The sequence below is a fragment of the Coregonus clupeaformis genome, chromosome 14 (genome assembly GCF_020615455.1).
Source record: "Coregonus clupeaformis isolate EN_2021a chromosome 14, ASM2061545v1, whole genome shotgun sequence".
Taxonomy (NCBI): domain Eukaryota; kingdom Metazoa; phylum Chordata; class Actinopteri; order Salmoniformes; family Salmonidae; genus Coregonus; species Coregonus clupeaformis.
In genome coordinates this window covers 26,442,295-26,465,043 of record NC_059205.1, presented here as the reverse complement: position 1 = coordinate 26,465,043, position 22,749 = coordinate 26,442,295, and the positions used below count along the sequence as shown (strand labels likewise).

The following is a 22,749-nucleotide window of genomic DNA, read 5'->3' as shown; positions in this document are numbered from 1 at the left end:
TACCATAACATCGTTTTAGAGAATCTGGCAGTATGTCCAACCGGCCTCACAACCGCAAACCACATGTAACCACGCCAGCCCAGGACCTACACATCCGGCTTCTTCACCTGCGGAATCGTCTGAGACCAGCCACCCGGACAGCTGATGAAACTGTGGGTTTGCACAACTGAATTTTGGCACAAACTGTCAGAAACCGTCTCAGGGAGGCTCATCTATGTGCTTGTTGTCCTCAACAGGGTCTTGACCTGACTGCAGTTTGGCGTCTTAACCGACTTCAGTAGGCAAATGCTCACCTTCGATGGCGACTGGCACGCTGGAGAAGTGTGCTCTTCATGGATGAATCCCGGTTTCAACTGTGCCGGGCAGATAGCAGACGCGTGCGTGTATGGTGTCTTGTGGGCGAGTGGTTTGCTGATGTCAACGTTGTGAACAGAGTGCCCCAGGGTTATGGTATGGGAAGGCATAAGCTACGGACAACAAACACAATTGCATTTTATCGATGGCCATTTGAATGCACAGAGATACCGTGACGAGATGCTGAGGTCCATTGTCGTGCAATTCATCTGCTGCCATCACCTCATGTTTCAGCATGATAATGCACTGCCCCATGTCGCAAGGATCTGTAAACAATTCCTGGAGGCTGAAAATGCCCCAGTTCTTCCATGGCCTGCATACTCACCAGACATGTCACCCATTGAGCATGTTTGGGATGCTCTGGATCGATGTATACGACAGCGTGTTCCAGTTCCCGCCAATATCCAGCAACTTCGCACAACCATTGAGGATTAGTGGGACAACATTCCACAATCAACAGCCTGATCAACTCTATGAAAAGAAGATGTGTCGCGCTGCATGAGGCAAATGGTGGTTACATCAGATATTGACTGGTTTTCTGATCCATGCTCTGGATCAATGTGTACGACAGCGTGTTCCAGTTCCCATCAATATCCAGCAACTTTGCACAGCCAGATACTAACTGGTTTTCTGATCCACACCCTTACCTTTTTTTAAAGGTATTTCTGACCACAGATGCATATCTGTATTTCCAGTCATGTGGAATCCATAGATTAGGGCCTAATTAATTAATTTGAATTAACTGATTTCCTTATATGAACTGTAACTCAGTAAAATCTTTGAAATTGTTGCATGTTACATTTATTTTTGTTCAGTATAAATATGTACACATTTACAGGAGCTCTGTGCTTAGGCTGCAACTAGGGCGCCATGGCAACTATAGAACAAGACATAGATTGACCAGGTGAATACAAGTGAAATCTATGATCCCTTATTGATGTCACTTGTTAAATTCACTTCAATCAGTGTAGATGAAGGGAAAGAGACGGGTTAAAGAAGGATTTTTAAGCCTTGAGACAATTGAGATATGGATTGTGTATGTGTGCCATTCAGAGGGTGAATGGGCAAGACAAAATATTTAAGTGCCTTTGAACAGGGTATGGTAGTAGGTGCCAGGCACACTGGTTTGTGTCAAGAACTGCAGCGCTGCTGGGTTTTTCACGCTCAACAGTTTCCCATGTGTATCAAGAATGGTCCACCTCCCAAAAGACAAACAGCCAACTTGACACAACTGTGGGAAGCCTTGGAGTCAACATGGGCCAAACATCCTTGTGAAACGCTTTCGACACCTTGTAGAGTTCAAGCCCTGACGAATTGAGGCTGTTCTGAGGGTAAAAGGGGGTGCAACTCAATATTAGGAAGGGGGGGACATAGACAAGTGCTTAAACAAGACTAGGTTTACAGTTGACACAAAGTGATGCTGCAATTTTGTTCAATCTTCACTTCGGCTCATAAATAATGTTTACATAGTGGGACATATAGAGTGCCTTCAGAAAATATTCACACCCTTTGACTTTCATCCACATTTTGTTGTGTTACAAAGTGGGATTAAAATGAAATTATTTTTTTATTTTTTTCAATGATCTACACAAAATACTCATGTCAAAGTGTAATACTTTTTTAATAGTTAGTAAAATAAAAAATAAAATAAAAAACACTAATATATTATTCAACCCCCTGAGTCAATACATTTACATTTTAGTCATTTAGCAGACGCTCTTATCCAGAGCGACTTACAGGAGCAATTAGGGTTAAGTGCCTTGCTCAAGGGCACATCGACAGATTTTTCACCTAGTCGGCTCGGGGATTAGAACCAGCGACCTTTCGGTTACTGGCACAACGCTCTTAACCACTAAGCTACCACCGTTAGCAGCGATTACAGCTCTGAGTCTTTCTGGGTAAGTCTCTAAGAGCTTCCCACACCTGGATTGTGCAACATTTGCCTATTATTATTTTCAGAAATGTTCAAGATCTGTCAAATTTGTTTTCTGGTCTTTCCATAGACTTTCAAGCAGATTTAAGTGAAACCTGTAACTTGGCCACTTAGGAACATTCACTGTCTTCTTGGTAAGCAAAGCAACTCCAGTGTAGATTTGGCCTTGTGTTTTAGGTTATTGTCCTGCTGAAAGGTGAATTCATCTCCCCGTGTCTGGTAGAAAGCAGACTGAACCAGGTTTTCCTCTAGGATTTTGCCTGTGCTTAGCCCCATTCCGTTAATTTTTTATCCTGAAAACTCCCCAGTCTTTTAAAAGCATACCCATTAGATGATGCAGCCACCACTATACTTTAAAATATGGAGCGTGGTACTTCGTAATGTGTTGTATTTGATTTGCCCCAAACATAACACTGCGTGAATTTGAAATGGATTAAATTGAGATGTTTTGTCACTGGCCTACACACAATACCCCATAATGTCAAAGTGGAATTATGTTTTTTATAAAAAATGAAACGCTGAAATGTCTTGAGTGAAAAAGTATTCAACCCCTTGTCATGGCAAGCATAAATAAGGTCAGGACAAAAAATGTGCTTAACAAGTCACATAATAAGTTGCATGGACTCACGCTGTGTGCAACGCTGTGTGATTTTTGAATGACAACCTCATCTCTGTACCACACACATTCAATTATCTGTAAGGTTCCTCAGTCGAGCAGTGAATTTCAAACACAGATTCAACCACAAAGACCAGGAAGGGCACCTATTGGGAGATGGGTAAAAATATATATAATTTGAATATCCCTTTGAGCATGGTGAAGTTATTAATTACACTTTGGATGGTGTATCAATACACCCAGTCACTACAACGATACAGGCGTCTTTCCTAAATCAGTTCAGGAGAGGAAGGAAACCGCTCAGGGATTTCACCATGAGGCAAAGCAATCATCAAAACTGAGGCAGCAGACTTTGTGAAAATTTTTATTTGTGTCATTCTCAAAACTTTTGACCACGACTGTATATAAGGCAATGCTGATGTAAAAAAAAAGACAAAGTCAACCTAAAAAATTGCAATTAAAGTGAACATGAGGTTGCCTAACACTCACTCTTCAGTCCAACTGTATCCAAATTCAGTTCACTTGAGTGAGTAGCAGGCCTCCATGACAGTATTATGTGCCTGTGCCATGTATCTGGCTACAGAAAAGACAGGTGAGCTCGCGGTCTATTTATGTCCTCTACGGACACCGTAGGATTCTTTAATGCTCATATGACCACGCGCTTCTCCCATCCTTTGTTGTCGCGGAAGTAAAACACCATCAGTGGTAGCTAGCAAAAGTGGTTAACAGTTAACTGAAGCCGTTTACCTTTGAAAAAATGTATACTTAACTGGGTGTGTCTCCCATAGGACACGAACGCAATAGCAGCTGTGTCTGACTTCCATGGAACCAGCTGTCTCTGGTAGCTAGCTAGCTATTGTCTTTTCCGACTGAACATTATCTTTAGAAACATAACACTAGTCAGATAAAATGTTGTTCCAGGAGAATATAACCAATTGTGTTACTTTTCAGACCAAGTTAACCTCGGTTATGGATGTGTTAGCCAAAGCTGCAGTTGCAGAAATAAGTAAAATGTTCGATGATGGGTTTGCTGTTTTACGCTTAGAAATGTGTCGTAGAGAAAATGAAATCGAAACGTTGAAACGGAAATTATTGTTTATGGAGAACGAACGGCAAACGACGACGTCCAAAGCGCGAGAGGCAGGCTGTTCTTCCACATGCCCTTTGTCTTCCACCAGAACAGAGCAGGGTGAGCCAGCTCGTGTTCACTGTACCCATATAAATAAAATCAATGGATTATATTGCTAAGACTGTACTAGCTAGCTGAGTTTAGAATGAACCAGTACATGGGCTTGAGGAGACGATAAATATGACGAGCACTGCTCTGACGCCCAGGATACTTAAATTTAAAGACCCATTAACCAGCTCTACAAACGTTATTATGTTAAAAAAAAATACGTTCGGTACTCAGCAAAATATGTAGTTTCGCAGAGCAACTATAGTCATTACTGCCCTTATGCACGATATGTACTTTCAAAAAAGGTAAATAACACAATTTATTTCGTTTTTGACCGCATGCGGCAAATCAACCGTCGGCACCTCCAATAAAATCACACATTACTACTGCTTCGCAGGCTGATCCACCAACATTCTTATATTCCGAAAGGTCATTTATTTTATTGGAAGTGCACAACGGCAGTAATGACTAATTGCTCTGCGAAACTCCATATTTTTGTGAGTACAGAACCTATTTTGACATAACATTCGCAGACCTGGTTAATGGGGCTTTTGCCGCGTTCTATTGCAAGTCGGAACTAGGAAACTCGGACATTTACGACACGCTAAATGTTGTCGTTATACACGTGCCGCGTTCAACGACCAGCAAGTCGGAAATGTCCGAGTTTCCTACTAACATATGAACGCAGCATTTGAATTGAAGGATCCTGGGCGTCAGAGGAGAGGTCGTCATATTAAGCTTCTCCCCAAGCCCAGGAACTGGTTTAGGTTTATGCTATGTTCACATGTTAGTCGGAACTAGGAAACTCGGAAATGGCCAACTTGATGATGTGTTACTACAATCAGTTAGCAAGGTGGACATTTCCGACTTTCCTAGTTCCGACTAGCACTTGAACGGGGCATTTGAGTAGAGCAATCTGAAATGTGTTGCTGTCCATCTCAACTCAAGGGTAAATTCTGCAAAAATATATCAAGTATTAACAATATGACTGACAATCATTTATGCCTAGCTAGTGTAGATAATGGATTTCAGTTGTTGACCTTGTTCAATTGTTCAGTGCTCTCTGAACTTTTACATTGATTTTGACATATACTGACAGTTCATTTAAACCTTTCCTAGGGTCCAAGGGGTCTGATAAGGGTGCTGGTGAAAGGACTTCATTTGAGCAGACCGCCAGAGACAAAGTTTTCACACCTAAAGATGACCAACTGGATGAAAATAGACCACAGCCACTTGCAGAAGTAGAGGGGCTCAATGAACAGGACAGGTCTGGCCACAGAGATCAGAAGGGTAGTGGACTAGAATTAGTGGTGAAGACAGAGCAAGAGGAGGAGTATGACGTTATTTCACTACATACATCAGGAAGTGAACATGGCACAGAGAGATCAGATCATCAGGAAACTGAGTTTGCCATGAATGACCGAGAGAGTCAGCTGTGGGCGTCTGTATCAGAGAGCAACTTTGACTCTGAGGGTCCAGATTGCTCTTATGGTACAGAACAATATACACAGGATCTCAATACAGACATACAGCTTATTCAAAGTGCTGTGCAGGGTCTGGATAGCGATCCATCATCAGAGATGGGGTACATTAACAGACTAATGAAAGAAGAGATGCGAGCACAGTCTGTTTGGAATCACCGAAGTAGGACCCCTACAGATTTGGTTCAGGCACAACCAGGTCAGCACAGAGAGCAAACTATGCACCCAGAGAGAAGGGAGGATGGAACAACTACCAGAGTGCTGTCAGACAAACAAACGCGAGCCAATGAGGGTGGAGCATATTCCAACGTTTGGCTAAACAACGTATTCTCGTTTGCCCCAAATGGTTTCAACTCCGCAAAAGTAGCCCCACGGGGAACCCCAGCAGGAGAGAAGCGCTTTGTTTGCACCTACTGCGGAAAGAGCTTTGACTGGGTCAGCCACTTGGAGATGCATCAACGGATTCATACAGGAGAGAAACCGTACAACTGTGTGACATGTGGGAGGAGTTTTGCTCAGCAGAGTAATCTCCGCACACACCAGCGAGTACACAGGGGCCTCAGAACAACGCAAACAGTCTACTGATGGTTATAATAATAATATGCCATTTAGCAGACGCTTTTATCCAAAGCGACTTACAGTCATGCGTGCATAAATTTTTGTGTATGGGTGGTCCCGGGGATCGAACCCACTACCTTGGTGTTACAAGCGCCGTGCTCTACCAGCTGAGCTACAGAGTATCACCATGAAGAGACAACTAAGAACATTCTAGAGAAACCAGCTGGGGCCCGCCCCACACATTATGAAACACAACCTCATTAACCACGTTTCCATCCAGTTTTTATGCGAGTAAAGTCATACAATATTTTTTTTAAATCACGACAACTGTGATGGAAATAGGAAGTTTTGGTACAATTTCATCAATTCCGACAGATAATTTGTTTGTTCTACCTTTTTGTGTCTGTAAAATGTATTATGCGATAAATGGAAGTGGAAACGCCTTTATCCGCAAATATTAATTGAATAACCATCATATCAAAGTAAACTTGGAGTCACACGATGATATGGTATGTGGTCCTCCCACTACGACATGGGAAACCATGCAGTTTATTAGGCTACAGATGAAATTAGTTATGAACTTCTCAGCCCACAAGGCAAAAACTGGTTGCATCATTGCTTCTATGTCATTTCAACAAAAAATTCAATCTGATGATGTTGAATCAACATGGAAAACCGATTGCGTTCATTCAACTTTTAACCTAAATCTAATGACATTGTGACATTTCACGTTGAATTTGCGTTAGTTGACATCTCAACCCAATGTAAATATAAACTATATGTTGAAATTATGTCTGCCCAGTGGGAGGGTGGTGAAAGAGCACGGTGATCTTGATGCTCCTTTCCAATAAATATAGAGGGTCTTATACTGGTGACATTATGATCAACGCTTGACTGCTGTTTGACAAATAAAAATATCCATAATAATCTCATCATGTAGAGTACCCTACCCACAGAGCTTACCCACACTGTATCTGCGAGCTGTTGGCTAGAGCGCACATGCCAAGACCAGAGTAGGCATATTTGCAATTTAACGCAACAGTTTTTGTGACCAAACTATCAGTAGATGAAAATGTGATGGAAACACATTGAACTTTAGATTTTTATTCGGTACATGAAAACAATGGAAACACACTGGTTGGAAATACAAATATTTTATGCGGATTCTAGAATATTCACATGAAAATCTGTCACCAATTGGATGGAAACCTAGCTATTGACAAACATTTTCTAATGACTGAGAACAGAGAGTTTATGAGAAGACAGTCAAGACACTTGCAGAAAGCAGTAGTGTGTTACTTTTGTCTTCCTATTTTGTGAAGTGAGAGCAGTGAAACCCTACCACAACTGTTACACTAGTGGTGCTAATATACTGCAGGGAGGGATCACAGCCTCCTGCTTGTAACCTTTTAAAAAGGAACAATGTTATCAAGAGCCGGATCTCCATCGTCTTTTTAAAACTATGCCAGAGACTAACACATCTGGAGAGAAACACGACAGTGGACATGCTTTTATCAGTGCATACATTTTTATGAATAAACATGAGAGTTCTCTCAAACTTTGAGCCCTTTTGATTTTTAAAAATAGAAATAAACATGAAAATAACATTAACGCACAAGGGTAGGGTATATTTAGTATATCAGAACTATAATGTTAGCTGAAATGACAGCACAAGCACAACTAATAAGTGCTTAGACAAGACTAGGTTTACAGTTGACACAAAGTGATGCTGCAATCTAACAGGCCTCCATGACCATTGTGTTCGGATCGAGCGGAGGGCAGTTCCCTTTTCAACCAACTCCTTCCACCCCTGTCTAGATGATCTGTCCTCTGGGGTGTAGGAGGATGGCGTTGGAGTGCAGTTTGGGCCGCAGGAACCCGTTGCTGTGGTTGGAGAGTGCCTCTGAGATCTAGTATGAACTGGTGTCACAGTCAGCCTCGTCAACCTCCAGCATGTCCTGTCTGTGGCCCCAGTCTTCCCCTTCGGTCACGCCCTCCCTCTGGCCACCCAGGTCGCTGAGCATTGGGGGGATGTCTGTGGGCCCCACACTGCCATCCTGGTCCTGGGGCTTCATGGGGACAAGGGAGGAAGGAAGGCCAGAGTCCTGAGAAATAGAGAGCCACATATTGCGAGGCATGAAGAGAAACAGATAGGCCTTCAGTTATTACAGAGTAAACTTAGTGTGCATTTTCAAATTTCACGTATCCTTTTCCTATCTCGGACACAAATACACACCAGGGACATATTGCTGCTCTTTAGGTACGACTCCACCCTTCGTCTGCGCTCTTCCCTTTCTCCCTCCATCTCAGCCCCCCTCATACTCTCTCTGCACTCGCGCCAGCTAGACTGGTACAGGACGGGACGGCCTAGGTGGTCCAAATCACCCTTTCCAACCGTCCCCCACCTCCCACCAAGGGTGGATTGACTGCCTTTGTAGATGGGATGGTCCTAACGAGAGGGATCACAATAATCCACAGATTAAACATCAATGAATAAATCAATATGACACTGTTCATAATGTTGTAAATGTATAATAGTGTTGAAGCTTTTATTGAACTCTCACCTCAAGGGACATTAGGCTGTTTTTCATTCTACCGTCTAGTCTGAGTAGTATATAGTCTTCATTCTGTGGGTGGGGTAAAAAGTAGAGAAATACTATCATTATTGCTGGCAGACACACATTCACAAGTAGATGATAACTAATAACTGAAAATGATAGATAACTGGAAATAAGAGCAAACAAGTGTTTGAATTTAAAGTACTCTGCACCTGTCCTCTGGGGTCTGTGCTGACAGAGTTGAGTCTCCTGGAGGAGGCCTGTCTGGAGAGAGTGTTGATTTCTAACCTATGAAAGAGAGCATTTCAGAAACAGAGGGGGATTTGAGTATGTAAGGATAGGGAAGGGGGGTTCAAAGTATTATGGAAATCAACTCACATCCTTTTGCTAAGCTCCATTTCTAATTTGCTGTTTTTGCGTCTTTGGTATCGGTTGACTAAAATGATCATGATGATCATGATGATGACCAACACCCCAGCAGCCAGACCTATAATGATCATCACTAGAGTGTCAACGATCATTCCCTGCACACTCCGCGATGTCTCTGTGTGAGGGAGTGGGACGGAAAGAGGAAATGCACACAAAATTGTAAACACAGAAAAACAAAGGTAGCGATTGCAGTGCCATGTCTATAAAATGCAGTTTTATTGCAACTTTAGTGAGATCTGTATTTCAGATTATTATCACAAGGGGGTAGATGTTACACAAATATTACCAATCAGGCGTAGTGTGACCAGTGTTATGTTTTTCTGTTCAGATCTCCCCAAAATACAGGAGTAACATTGCCCCTTACCTGTAACTGTGATGTTATATTCTACTTTCCTTGTCCCAACACCGTTGTTCACCACACATTCATAAACTCCAGTGTCATTCTGTCTCAGGGCTCGGCCAAACAGAAGCCTTTCTCCATCCACAGTCAGGCCATCTGGCAGAGCCTTACCATCCCTGAAGATGGAGACAAAATACACACATTCAGGGGATTAAAGAATAGCAGAAAACAAGAATGCCCACATTAATACTAAACTTCTCAACAATGTAATCATGTAACCTACTCAACATACTCATCATGACTAATGGAATAGCAGACTCGCTGCATGAAACAATGGCAATGTCCATGAAGGCAGACACAGTGGGCACCCTTACGAAAAACATATTGCAGTCAGAGTGCAGTTCAACTGCAGTTATTCTGCAATTACTGTGTCCAAAATACCACAGTTGACTGCAGTTACTGCACTTTTACTGCAGTTTCAAAACTTGTTTTGTAAGGGCAAGGTTGGTCAATTCTCAATTCAAATCACGGAAAAACAACAACATTAAAAGCCTTTTGTTCAACTAGACACTTCCAGAATATAAAGCTCTGACAAGAATGTCAGCTAAGCTACACAGTAGTAGCCTACAATTAAATCAAAACAATAGGTCAGCGTGCGTTGGTGAGGTGTTTTAGCCAGTGTTGGAGTACTCGAGACCACATATTGAATCGGTCTTGGCTCGGTGTCGGATACATTTGTACTCGGTCTTGACTCGATCTCGGAAAATGAGGACTCGTAATTTTTTCCCGAAGCCAGCGGAGTAAAAAACTCATAATTATCAGCTTCCATTCAGTCAGCGCATAAAACCACTTCGCCAGGCCAAATATATACACTCCTTTCTTGAAACATGAATATCTTAATAGTCTTTATATCTATTACAGTGATGTTTGCGCAGTGGCGAACTTATAGGCCTTCAGTGTGTGACAGGTTCGTGATTCTGAAAGGACAGCAACCGTAATACCAATATCATCTGCAGGAATATCATCTGCAGGCAGCAAGAGTGTGCAGCTCTTAACTGGTTTTGGCATGGAGCAACTCGCAGAAGAAGTAGCCGGTAGGGTAGGAAAGAAATTTCAATTTATGATATTTACCAGTAAATGCTAACTAAGGCAACAACGGGTATGCAAACCAGGTATTGAAAAAGTTTGTCTGAAGTGTTGGTTAGTAGGCTATTTGTGATGTGCAATTGTCATCATGCACTGTTTGCATCAGGGGCGTATACATGGATGGGCCTGGTTGGACACTCAGTTTTATTTGCTGCAGTGTCTATTAATTGTCCAAACGCAAGGCTGCTTTCCCTCTCTATGTTGCTATAGAATTTTCACAAATGCCTTAGTATACATCATTCCCAAACATTCTAAGAATTTATGAAAACGTGAAAATGACCATATCTAAGTGTCCGATTTCTTCCTGGGGGTGTAATTTTTACAAGATTTCATGATGCTAAAATGCTGTCAGTTCCACTTTAAATGCAACAATGTTTCACACACATAAGTTATTTTCAAAGAGATGGCTAACAACAGCAAGCGCGCTGCAATAAAAAACACAGTTCCACTCACCATATAATGATCATTTGAAACTTAACTTCTTGTTTAAAGTTATTCTTGAAAAGGGAGAAGCTAACAAATTATCAACAACATCCTCTTTGATAACACCTGCTGCAGCCACTGCAAACTAGCCGACAACAAAAGTTAGCTAGCTAGACCGTGGGAAAACTACTGCTCGATATTGCGCAGTGACATGCTGACCTTAAAGAAGACAGAAGTTTCCATTCATATTTGTACAAATTGTCCCACCCATTAAGTCAAAATGTGATTGGTTGATTCCACTGTCACTCCAAAAGTTTGCCCTAATACAGTTGAATGGCAGATGCCTTTATCTACTGTAGCTTCTGATGGCCTAGCCAAAGGCTGATTTAGCTAGCTAGATTTATCTCCCCAGAGACTAGCAAAGAAAAATCCTGATTGGATATTTTTTTCTCTTCAGCGTTAACCCTTTCCTTTCCAACACAAACTGAAGAGATTAAATCAGAACATCTTTGAAAATAATAATATAATTATATTTACATTTTTGTCATTTAGCAGACGCTCTTATCCAGAGCGACTTACAAATTATAATTATATGATTATAATTATTTTATAAATCCTTAGCCCTTCTCTGAAGGCGTAGAAGGCCAATTGTTCCCCACTGTGTTTGGGTTAGTAATAATTAGTAGAGTGGCTCTATTTCCCTCAGAATGCATTCTTTCACTATTCTGAATGACTAAAGAATCCATATGTTGTTCTGAAATATGAACACAGAAATACTGGACATTTTTAACTCTTATTATGGTGGTGATTTGACAAAATTACAATCATGGTCTTGAATTGGACTCGCATTTTTCTGGTCTAGGTCTTGACTTGGTCTCGGACCCCTTGACCCCTTCCCAGACCCGTCGCCAGACCTCAGTCTTAAGGGGGGCATATGAAATGCATGGGAGGGCAGGGCACAATTATTATTAGCCTACAGTACGTATATTTAATAATAAATTCCCTCAAGTGGGGGGGGCACAAGCATTTTTGGGGGCGGGCCCGGCCCCCTATGGCCCGCCCATAGCGACAGGTGTGCCCCTTCCGGTCTCGGTCTTGACTCGGTCTCGCCACCCCCCCACCCGTCTTGGTCTTGACTCGGACTCGATTTGCTCCGGTCTTGGTCTTGAATCGGTCTCGCTTTAGATGGTCTCGAACACAACACTGTTTTTAGCTAAATACATTTTCGTTGTATCAGGTTGACTAAAGGGAAACCAACCATTTGCATTCACTTGTAAAATCAGTTTAATTGCTGCTCCTATTGATCTGAATAGAAAAATACAGCTTGGCTTGGGATTTGAGCCTACTATGAAGTAAGAGGCCCCTGAATAAGCTCAGATGTCCCAGGGAGTTTAATAGAGAGCCAGTATCTGACCCCACCAGGAACTAGGTCCACTGAGAGGGCTCATGTTGCCCTAGTTTCACTGTGCCCAGCCGGGCTACCAGTTTATTGCTCACCCCAACAAGGAGCTTCTCACATTTCTGTTCTCACTCAGCCCAACCTTCTAACCAATCCTTCATAATGGAATTAACGCCAGAGATTACATCTGACATTGAATATATGTTTGAGAATAATACTACTGATAGGGAAACCCTATCACCAAGTGGTCAGGATCCTGTTTCTTTTCATTAAAATGCATTACGTTTTTAGCAACATGCTAAATGTGATACCTTATATACATTTAGAGCAATTTTGGAAAGTATATCTCCTTCAATTATATCTAACTACTGCAGAAACGGACTCATGGATTTTTATCATACTGCAATAGTGAGTATTTAATTGTGTGTTCTGTCATTATTGTAAAGCTTGCAGAATAATCTTTAATTATGTGCAGACCCTGTGTTTTACTGCGTATTAGAGTGATATTTAAAGTGAGTCACTATGATTAAGTGCTTAAGATGCGCCTCCAACTCTTCCTCCTCCCTCCCTGGCTCCTTCACACGTGTGAAAATGTCTCTCTCCCAATCGGTTTTCTTATTCTGTAACTGGACACGATGTCTTTTATTTCATCTTGAATGGAACAAAGAGAGAAAGGCACCCTCCTAATTGACATATTCTTCTTTGTGTGTGTGTGTGTGTATGTTTTTGTTTTAACTATCCTTGTGGGTACCTGAAGTCCTCACAAGGATAGTAAAAAATTTTGCTGGTCCCCACACAAGAAAAAATGATATTTTAGGCTTAGGTTTAGGGTTAGGATTATAATTAGGCTTAGGGTTAGAATTAAGGTTAGGGTTAGGAGTTACGGTTAGGGTTAGGAATTAGGGTTAGGTATAGTTTTAGGGTTAGGGGTTTGGGATTAAGGTTAGGCTTATGGTTAGGTTAGGGAAAATAGGATTTTGGATGGGAATCAATTATTTGGTCCCCATAAGGATAGCAATACAAAACTGTGTGTGTGTGTATATTGTTCACGCCAGTATATGTATAGTATATTTTATAATGCAGTGTGTTACATTAGGCAAATAATGCATAGACAGAAACAAAGACAGTAAGTCAGACAGACAGGTAATACCTGGTCCAGGTGAAGTTTTTTGGTTTGGGGTTTCCTCCAGACTCACATCGGAGTTCAACTCCCTTCAGTCCCATGTACCAGTTTCCATCAAAGCCGGTGACAGATGCATCTGGGGGAACTATCAACACAAACATTTTCACTTTAATCCATCCTAGCATGGCCATCTAGTTACCACCTTCCCATGGTGACAGCTGAGGGTAAACTCACATTGCACCACCAGGCGGTTGCTGATCCTGCGGGGTTGTTCCAGAGCAGGGTGCCAGACCAGGCAGTCCAACCGCATGCCATTCATGCTCCTCAGGGGGTGCAGGGAGAAGTGGGTAGACACGGCCCCGCTCTCTGAGCTGCGGTTCTGGGCCTGGCCAGGGAGGTCCGTGTCCCAGGTCAGGCGGGGTGGAGGGCGGGCCACGGAGCGGCAGGAGGCAGCCACGCGGAAGGACTGGCCCTCCTCCAGAACCACTGGGTCCAGAGAGGAGATGGGGAAGGCTGGGGAGGAAGGGAGGTAGAAGGGCACGGTCAAGCTGAGCTATATTAGATTGCATTTTATGCAGGTACATTTAGTTTTTAAGTAAGGCTTTGGTCAGTCAGAACTGAGAGAGTTCCTTCAGTGGAAATGACTATGTCCCGTGTAGCTCAGTTGGTAGAGCATGGCGTTTGCAACGCCAGGGTTGTGGGTTCGTTTCCCACGGGGGACCAGTATGAAAAAATAAAAATTATGCACTCACTAACTGTAAGTCGCTCTGGATAAGAGCGTCTGCTAAATGACAAAAATCTATAACAATGAAAATAGTAACTTGGTTTACAACTAGGATGAAAAGAAGGATGGTGAAATAAATTAGTCTTACTCCACACAGTGAGTGACAGCTTCCTCTCGAAGTTCCCATAGGGGAATGTGCTGATGTGACAGATGTATTTCCCCTCATCAGACTCCTCAGTGATCAGGATGAGCAGAGCAGAGTTCACCATGGGGCGACTGCTCTCAAACCTTACTCTTCCAGAATACTGCCCAAACTCTAACAGAGAGAGACAGAGACATGGTTTTGTTTCAGGTAAACATTACAGTCATTGCAGACAAATGCATGAAAACAACATTATGATAGTGATTAAGTGGTTAAGATGTGTGAGTTGGTGAGGGCATGGTGTACCAACCTGTGTGTCCCTCTGTGCGGTGGACGGTGATGATATGTTCCTTGGTGCCATCAGGTAGCTCCTTGATCCAGCTGACCTGAACTACCTGCTCGTCCTCCTGAACCTGAAACTGACAGGGCAGCCGCGTCTCAGCCTCCGTCAAGGAACGCAGGGAGAAGGATGGAGGAGGCTCCACAAACCCACCCCTCACACACGCTGCTGTATGAGAGAGAGAGAGAAAAGGGTGAGAGAAGGGGTGTGAGAAAGAGTAATGCATAATCACCATAATAAACAAGAACAAACATTGCCCTTTGAAATGTCTGGGTGGATAGACAGTCTGTCATTAATGATTCCTTCACTCATTAATGATTACACCTGTAGATAAGAGACCATGGCATATACTATGAGCCATTCTATAAATTTCAACCACACAAGAACAAGGACACAGACCCCTCGGATGCACTGACACACAAAGGAATGCAAACAAACTTTTTCTCACACACAGGCTCACACTTATTTATAGTCAACATAAAAAAGGGACTCTGTGACCGGGGAGACAGGGGAGAGTGGGAAACAGACAGACACACACACACACACACACACACACACACACACACACACACACACAGAGGTAGAGTGTGAACCACAATGCTGTTTTTCTTGCTTTTCCTGTTCATGACATTTACCTTTATCACACCTCAGTTTGACAGTCATGCTAAGGCCATTAACACAAACATACTGACAAAAAGTGCACTTACTGACCTCAAAGGAAGTCTACTTTTAACACAGGTATAGGCCTTTTCATGCTACAAAAACTTACTCATTACTAATCAATCAAAACAAAAGATGCAGGGAAATAGCCTGTGTTTTTTTTGTTTTCCAAAGAAGAATGTTACTCTACCACATTTCTGTGGTGGTGAGTGTTGTTCAGCACTTGTCACCACCACTCCCTTTCCTAATAGTGTCATGGTATGCAACTAAAATACACACACAGATATTATAAAAGCTATTATATATATATATATATATATTTTTAAACCCATTCTCAAATCTTACCAAATGCCCATAGCACCAACCACGCTGCCTCCGACTGGCTCTGGTCCCAGACAGGTAACTTCATTCCTCGATTCACCAGCCCTCACAATATCAACGTTGAACTACAAGCTTCAAAATGTTATGAAATAATTCATTTTTTGTCATCTCATCATTATTAGAAATATGAGAGTAAACTGGTGCCACTTATAGTGCAATTGAAGTGTATTGAAGCAAAAAGATTCAGTCCTAGCGCTGTTTACGGCAGAGGCAGGTAGACAGGCTGTGCGTCAGGTTGGCAGTGCGTCAGGTGTTCGTCTCTCTTCGTTTTTGCTTGATTTAATACACTTACCATGGTTACTCCATATGGCTTTTCAGTCTGACCGAAGTTGCCATAAAAAATACGCAATAGTCTCTACAAGACAGAATTCTTAATACAATTATATTTACACTTCCTTTCCCTGTTGTACATGTTGTTGGACTTTTTGGTGGTAGGAGGTGGAGATGTTGTTTACCCGAAATTTTGCGCAGGTTCTGTCACTTGTATTTTAAATCTCTTGAGGCATTGCACGTGACGCACAATATGTAAACAATAGCCGAATGTAACCGAATGTAGTCCACCAAAGCGCGTTTCCTCGCAATCAGCTGGAAGTGTTTGCTGTTTGTTCTGTGGTTCGGTTAGGCTCGCTTTGTCAAACGCAAAGTGCATCAGTATTGAAAACAAAACTGGAAATACAAACCGATATACAGACCAGCGTACTGTAGGTCGGGTTGATAACACTACCCTGTTGATATTTTGTATCAGATTACTTCCACCATAGATACAAAATCGCCAGACAACAGGTAAAGTAAATTGAAACGATTTTTTGTTCAACGTTCCGACTTGTAGTGGGACTATTCGGGAATGCTGAGCCTACATGTTAAAGATAGACGAGTGTGTAAGTATTTCACTCATGGATTCTAAAAGAGGCTACGTTTTTGCCAATCAAACCCAACCAGTTCAATTTATTTCCAGGAGCCCACGAATTGTGTACACATTTTCCACTGTATAACTATGTCCAAAATATTTAGTTACATTCAAAAAAATGTTTTCAGTTTAGTGTTCAAATTTTTCTAACTCTCACTCTCTCCAGGAATCCATAGTCCATACCTGACAGATGCATGAGGTAAAAAGTTAATTCCAATCCGAACAACTGCAAACACCAATCAGGTACCTACTCAACAACATTTGAACATAATTAGATTAAGTCATTAGCCTACACAAGACTGACATTATTCTGTGAAATTTCTCGAATTTACACCATGCTCATGCCATTGTTGAATACACCAGTGGCCCCCTGCGTCTTTCTCCACCCCTTTAGTTGCATCACCCCCCCTAATTAATATTCAAAATATTTTGACAGGTAAAGAAGCCTGCTTTTCTGTCTTTTGAGTTTTACAGTGCATTCTTTTATTTGACACAATCCAATGCACAATACTGTACACCTGGTGGTCTATTCTCAAATGGCCATAGCCTTATCTAAATGTAAACGTATACTGTATGTATTTGGTCAGATTAATGGAAATTAGTATTGAATCAGATCAAATCTCATTTAGAGTCAAACTTGAGGTCTAATTGGTCACTTTCACTCTTGCTGAGGTCTATGCTCATATATTGCCCCTGAATTTGAGATGTTTTCTTTCATATTAATTATGGGTATTCAAAAGGAGGATGTTGTTACAAGAATACATTATATAAGGTTTATGGTACTCCCTAGACCCCTCAAACGCAACTCTGGACCTCGAATCCAGTTCCACTGAATTTTTTCATTGTTCCCCTCTAATCAGGGACTGATTTAGACATGGGACACCAGGTGTGTGCAATTAATTATCAGGTAGAACATAAAACCAGCAGGCTCTGGACCTCGTAGGGTAAGGGTGTGGGGGATGGGGAGTGGAATGTGCAGCTCAGGGTTGTGAGGTGCTGATAACAGTCACAGGCAGGGAATGCTGAGCCTACATGTTAAAGATAGACGAGTGTGTAAGTATTTCACTCATGGATTCTAAAAGAGGCTACGTTTTTGCCAATCAAACCCAACCAGTTCAATTTATTTCCAGGAGCCCACGAATTGTGTACACATTTTCCACTGTATAACTATGTCCAAAATATTTAGTTACATTCAAAAAAATGTTTTCAGTTTAGTGTTCAAATTTTTCTAACTCTCACTCTCTCCAGGAATCCATAGTCCATACCTGACAGATGCATGAGGTAAAAAGTTAATTCCAATCCGAACAACTGCAAACACCAATCAGGTACCTACTCAACAACATTTGAACATAATTAGATTAAGTCATTAGCCTACACAAGACTGACATTATTCTGTGAAATTTCTCGAATTTACACCATGCTCATGCCATTGTTGAATACACCAGTGGCCCCCTGCGTCTTTCTCCACCCCTTTAGTTGCATCACCCCCCTAATTAATATTCAAAATATTTTGACAGGTAAAGAAGCCTGCTTTTCTGTCTTGAGTTTTACAGTGCATTCTTTTATTTGACACAATCCAATGCACAATACTGTACACCTGGTGGTCTATTCTCAAATGGCCATAGCCTTATCTAAATGTAAACGTATACTGTATGTATTTGGTCAGATTAATGGAAATTAGTATTGAATCAGATCAAATCTCATTTAGAGTCAAACTTGATGTCTAATTGGTCACTTTCACTCTTACTGAGGCCCTCTAATCAGGGACTGATTTAGACATGGGACACCAGGTGTGTGCAATTAATTATCAGGTAGAACATAAAACCAGCAGGCTCTGGACCTCGTAGGGTAAGGGTGTGGGGGATGGGGAGTGGAATGTGCAGCTCGGGGTTGTGAGGTGCTGATAACAGTCACAGGCAGGGAATAAATAATGGTGTTGCTTGAGAAATATGTAGACTAGGAGACACCACCATCTAGTGGTCTTTCTGGAGCTAAACAAAAGCAAGGATACCTTTGACAGATAATCTCACATGCATGAAAAAAATATTTATAGAATGAAACCACATATGAATTTACATAGCCTATATTGAATCACACAGATGCAAAACCTTTATGAGCATTTTATGAGTAAAGACAGGAAGTCAGTCGGACTCTGTGCAGTCAGGTTGTTGAGCTTGTGTTGGGTCCTTCCAACGGTAACACAGAAGTAGAACACCCATCCTAATAAACATGCTGAAAATGTGTTAAGATAAATATTTCATATCAATTATATAAAATATGTAGAAATAAAATGCACTGTTTGTTAGCCTATGGTAGTATCATTAGCATACAATGTTGACTAAACTTTAATAGAAAACATGGAACCCTGATTTAAAATTGTTGTCGAATCATTTAATCACAGTTTTAAATGACAGGAGAATTGATCGTTCATTTTATGAAGTGAAAGGCTGGTATACAGAATAATAAAAATGCATTTTGAACACTGCCCTACAGTCAACAGCCACCAACACTACTGGCCCAACCGAAGCCTGATGTTTTGGAAAGCAGTCATGTAGATTTAAACTAATTTAAATGCCATGTTAGACAGGGTTTGTTGTTTACCACAACTCGCTTTACTGTTCTTCCTCTATCACACCAGCACAGCTGTCTTCTGCACTTTGATGGTCTCATAAGTGTCCTGACCTTTATGGGTCAAACCCTGTGAGAGGAAGAAGAGTGAGGGTCTTGAAAACAACTTGAAATCCTGAAAACTGCAATGTTGTTTGTTTCATTAATGATATGTCATAATAAGAATAAGAAAATTGATCTTACTGCGTAAAGTCCCTCTCCTTTCTGTAAAATGGAAATTATGAGAACTGTTATCTGCTGAAGGCACACGCACACACAATTTATTTTAACATGATTTCCCAACAGTTCACATAAATGAGTTGTTTAGCAGACGCAGACAGAACTAAAGGGCATCGATATGCATTTCTCCTTCCCTACTTCTCATTTTCTCCTCTACTTATTTTTAACTGCAAAGGCAGGAATTGGTGTAAAGACTGCAGACAGAGTGATGCCAACATATAAGGCTTATGCTACTCTTAGCTTTTACTGTAATTTGATTTGATTTTTATCACAATCTATCTACACAGTTATTTCTGTGTAACAGGATATGGGGTTGTGTTTTAGTCTGACAGTAATGGAAACTGTGTTTATAAGTAACAGGCTTGGTGGTCAGTTCTTGTTAACAGGAAATTATGACAGTTGCTGGGGGAGGAAAAGCAGAACTGTGGGTCTTGAGATGACATGGTAAGACAGTATAGGACTTGAATTCATGAAGGATAAGCAGGATAATAATTTCGCCAGCTAAATTAGAAAATCATTCAGAGTTGAATATTGAGAGTATTGCGTCATTTCTACATGCTCAATACACATTTACATTCTCTCTTGCTTTTTCTTTCTCTCCCTCTTAAACACGGGCACAAAATTGTTATTTTACCTGTGAATATCCGCCAGTGCCCTGTGGATATCCATCAGTGTTTCTGTAGATTGGAGTCATCTGAGGAACATGATAAATATAATTTTAACTAAACAGCTGTGTGAATGTGAAATGTATTCTATTTATGTGGGAGCTAGTCTTCAATTGGTGTGAGGAAGTTATATTGGATGTTTTGAATGTGCCATTATTGTTGAAATATAAAGACAGTTTTAAAGTATGAATGTCGTAACTAAATGGTCATGGAGATATGTGTGCACTGCACACCCTGATGTATCATACACTATATACACACAAAAGTATGTGGATTCGGCCATTTCAGCCACACCCGTTAAAATCGAGCACACAGCCATGCAATCTCCATGAACAAATATTGGCCGTAGAATGGCCTTACTGACGAGCTCAGTGACTTTAAATGCGGCACTGTCATAGGATGCCACCTTTACAACAAGTCAGTTCGTCAGATTTCTGCCCTGCTAGAGCTGCCCCCGTAAACTGTAAGTGCATTTATTGTGAAGTGGAAACGTCTAGGAGCAACAACGGCTCAGCCGCGAAGTGGTAGGCCAAACAAGCTCACAGAACAGAACCGCCGAGTGCTGAAGCACGTAAAAATTATGTCCTCGGTTGCAACACTCACTACTGAGTCAGCACAATAACTGTTTGTCGGGAGCTTCATGAAATGTGTTTCCATGGCCGAGCAGCCGCACACAAGCCTATCACAACCATGCACAATGCCAAGCGTTGGCTGCAGTGGTGTAAAGCTTGCCGCCATTGGACTCTGGAGCAGTGGAAACTCGTTCATTGGAGTGATGAATTACGCTTCACCATCTGGCAGTCCGACGGACAAATCTGGGTTTGGCGGATGCCAGGAGAACACTACCTGCCCCAATGCATAGTGCCAACTGTAAAGTTTGGTGAAGGAGGAATAATGGTCTGGGGCTGTTTTTCATGGTTCGGGCTTGGCCCCTTAGTTCCAGTGAAGGGAAATCTTAACGCTACAGCATACACGATTCTGTGCTTCCAACTTTGTGGCAACAGTTTGGGGAAGGCCTTTTCCTGTTTCAGCATGACAATGCCCCCCTGCACAAAGGGAGGTCCATACAGAAATAGTTTGAGATCAGTGGAAGAACTTGACTTGCCTGCACAGAGCCCTGACCTTAACCCCATCGAACACCTTTGCGATGAATTGGAACGCCGACTGTGAGCCAGGCCTAATCGCCCAAATTCTGTGCCCAACCTCAGTAATACTTGTGGCTGAATGGAAGCAAGTCCCTGCAGCAATGTTCTAACATCTAGTGGAAAGCCTTCCCAAAAGAGTGGAGGCTGTTATATCAGCAAAGGGGGGACCAACTCCATATTAATGCCCATGATTTTGGAATAAGATGTTCGACGAGGCGTCCACATACCTTTGGTCACGTTTTGTGTATGTTGTGATGTTTTATGTGTTATAGGACGTTTATAAAACCTTACCCTCAGTCTGAAGTACAAGAAGGTGAGAACGATGCCGTAGGACAAGAGAATCCCATCCAGGACGTAACACAGCTTCCCCTCCGGCACTTGGGCCTCTGTACACATTATGGAAGCACATTTCATCATCGCCATCCATCATAGATAAATCGAATGTAAAAATAAATTACGTCAACCACAAGCCTACTGTTTTTATCTGCTCATATTGTAATACTGCAAATACTTCATTATTCACTTATCACATTGTTAAGGACATTGTAGTTAAAGAGAAAGATCAATAATATATTGCATAGAGTGCTGTATTACTAGGCAATTCAGTTGAGGATCAGGAGTAACTGTCAAAGTATACAGAGTATAAATGTCCCTGTCCAGTGCTGAACAGGAAAATAAAACAGGATTCGCACCAGCAAGGCTGAAGTTCAAGAATAGAGTGACCAAGATCAGAGAATCCCGAAACATCTTTGTAGGAGCCGCAAAATGAGAGAGAGTAGATGGACAGTTGGAGTACTTCGTGTTATTTCGATGGCTGTCCGTGGGTTTCTGACGCCTCTGAACAGAAAGTCCAGAGAGCTGTAGCAGGAAGTTATGTGCTCATACTGAAGTGTCAGTTTTCATCTAAAAACCACACGCTTGTCCTCTCCTCACCCATAGAGATACGTGTCAACTACAGTATGTGAGAAAGAGAAGATGGAAACACAAACATGTACACATTTGATGCATAATTCTACTGCCGAGGACATTACACTGTTCCTGGATACCTAATTCTGTGGCATATTGTAATTCATAAGTATTGATACTGTGTAAGGCTATTTGTTAGTGTGATTCCCTTTTTGACAAACTTGTGATGTAAATATTAAATAATATGGTGATCAGAAACTTACAGTATGATATACATACACATGGCTAAAAATGAAATTACTCCTCAGTGTGAGGGTGTTGGCATGTCACTAGAGGGTCCTATATAACTGAATAATGGGGTGCTATGGAAAACAAAAAGCCTTAAAAGGACTCCGAAGGGAATGAGTGGGAAGCGTGTTTTAGGTAAGAAAGGGAAGTTTAAACTCAATTGGAATTACTTTTCAATTCTATATCTTTCTCTGAATTATGACTCAG

The 22,749-nt window shown here is 41.7% G+C and overlaps 3 protein-coding genes and 1 long non-coding RNA gene across 8 annotated transcripts; 2 read left to right on the top strand and 2 right to left on the bottom strand.

Annotated features, from left to right (window-relative positions):
- Positions 1-3,287: 3,287 nt before the first annotated feature.
- LOC121581104 (zinc finger protein 165-like) lies at positions 3,288-6,223 on the top strand. Of its 2 annotated transcripts, none has more exons than XM_041896484.2 (2): positions 3,288-3,744; positions 5,200-6,223. In XM_041896484.2, the coding sequence occupies exons 1-2, from the start codon at positions 3,726-3,728 to the stop codon at positions 6,144-6,146; spliced, it is 966 nt and encodes a 321-aa protein (XP_041752418.1). In that variant the 5' UTR covers positions 3,288-3,725; the 3' UTR covers positions 6,147-6,223. The 2 variants fall into 2 exon arrangements, with proteins under 2 accessions (XP_041752418.1, XP_041752417.1); XM_041896483.2 differs by having other exon boundaries at positions 3,288-4,092.
- A 984-nt stretch (positions 6,224-7,207) lies between these two features.
- On the bottom strand, positions 7,208-17,060 carry LOC121581105 (nectin-4). 2 transcript variants are annotated; one of them, XM_045224768.1, is made up of 12 exons: positions 16,875-17,060; positions 15,749-15,856; positions 14,714-14,911; positions 14,410-14,577; positions 13,772-14,050; positions 13,565-13,682; positions 9,471-9,622; positions 9,056-9,221; positions 8,890-8,965; positions 8,684-8,746; positions 8,356-8,568; positions 7,208-8,275 (listed from the first exon to the last, which is right to left on the bottom strand). In XM_045224768.1, the coding sequence occupies exons 2-12, from the start codon at positions 15,810-15,812 to the stop codon at positions 8,030-8,032; spliced, it is 1,743 nt and encodes a 580-aa protein (XP_045080703.1). In that variant the 5' UTR covers positions 15,813-15,856; positions 16,875-17,060; the 3' UTR covers positions 7,208-8,029. The 2 variants fall into 2 exon arrangements, with proteins under 2 accessions (XP_045080703.1, XP_041752419.1); XM_041896485.2 differs by lacking the exon at positions 16,875-17,060 and having other exon boundaries at positions 7,208-8,224; positions 15,749-16,278.
- LOC121581109 lies at positions 16,422-21,696 on the top strand. 2 transcript variants are annotated; one of them, XR_006003165.2, is made up of 4 exons: positions 16,422-16,662; positions 16,858-16,934; positions 17,940-18,016; positions 21,621-21,696. It is a non-coding gene; the product is annotated as an uncharacterized LOC121581109 (long non-coding RNA). The 2 variants fall into 2 exon arrangements; XR_006003164.2 differs by lacking the exon at positions 21,621-21,696 and having other exon boundaries at positions 17,940-18,142.
- LOC121581108 (high affinity immunoglobulin epsilon receptor subunit gamma) lies at positions 18,796-22,656 on the bottom strand. 2 transcript variants are annotated; one of them, XM_041896491.2, is made up of 6 exons: positions 22,041-22,656; positions 21,640-21,734; positions 20,173-20,232; positions 19,503-19,523; positions 19,293-19,389; positions 18,796-18,923 (listed from the first exon to the last, which is right to left on the bottom strand). In XM_041896491.2, the coding sequence occupies exons 1-5, from the start codon at positions 22,093-22,095 to the stop codon at positions 19,321-19,323; spliced, it is 300 nt and encodes a 99-aa protein (XP_041752425.1). In that variant the 5' UTR covers positions 22,096-22,656; the 3' UTR covers positions 18,796-18,923; positions 19,293-19,320. The 2 variants fall into 2 exon arrangements, with proteins under 2 accessions (XP_041752425.1, XP_041752424.1); XM_041896490.2 differs by having other exon boundaries at positions 18,796-19,389.
- Positions 22,657-22,749: the final 93 nt, after the last annotated feature.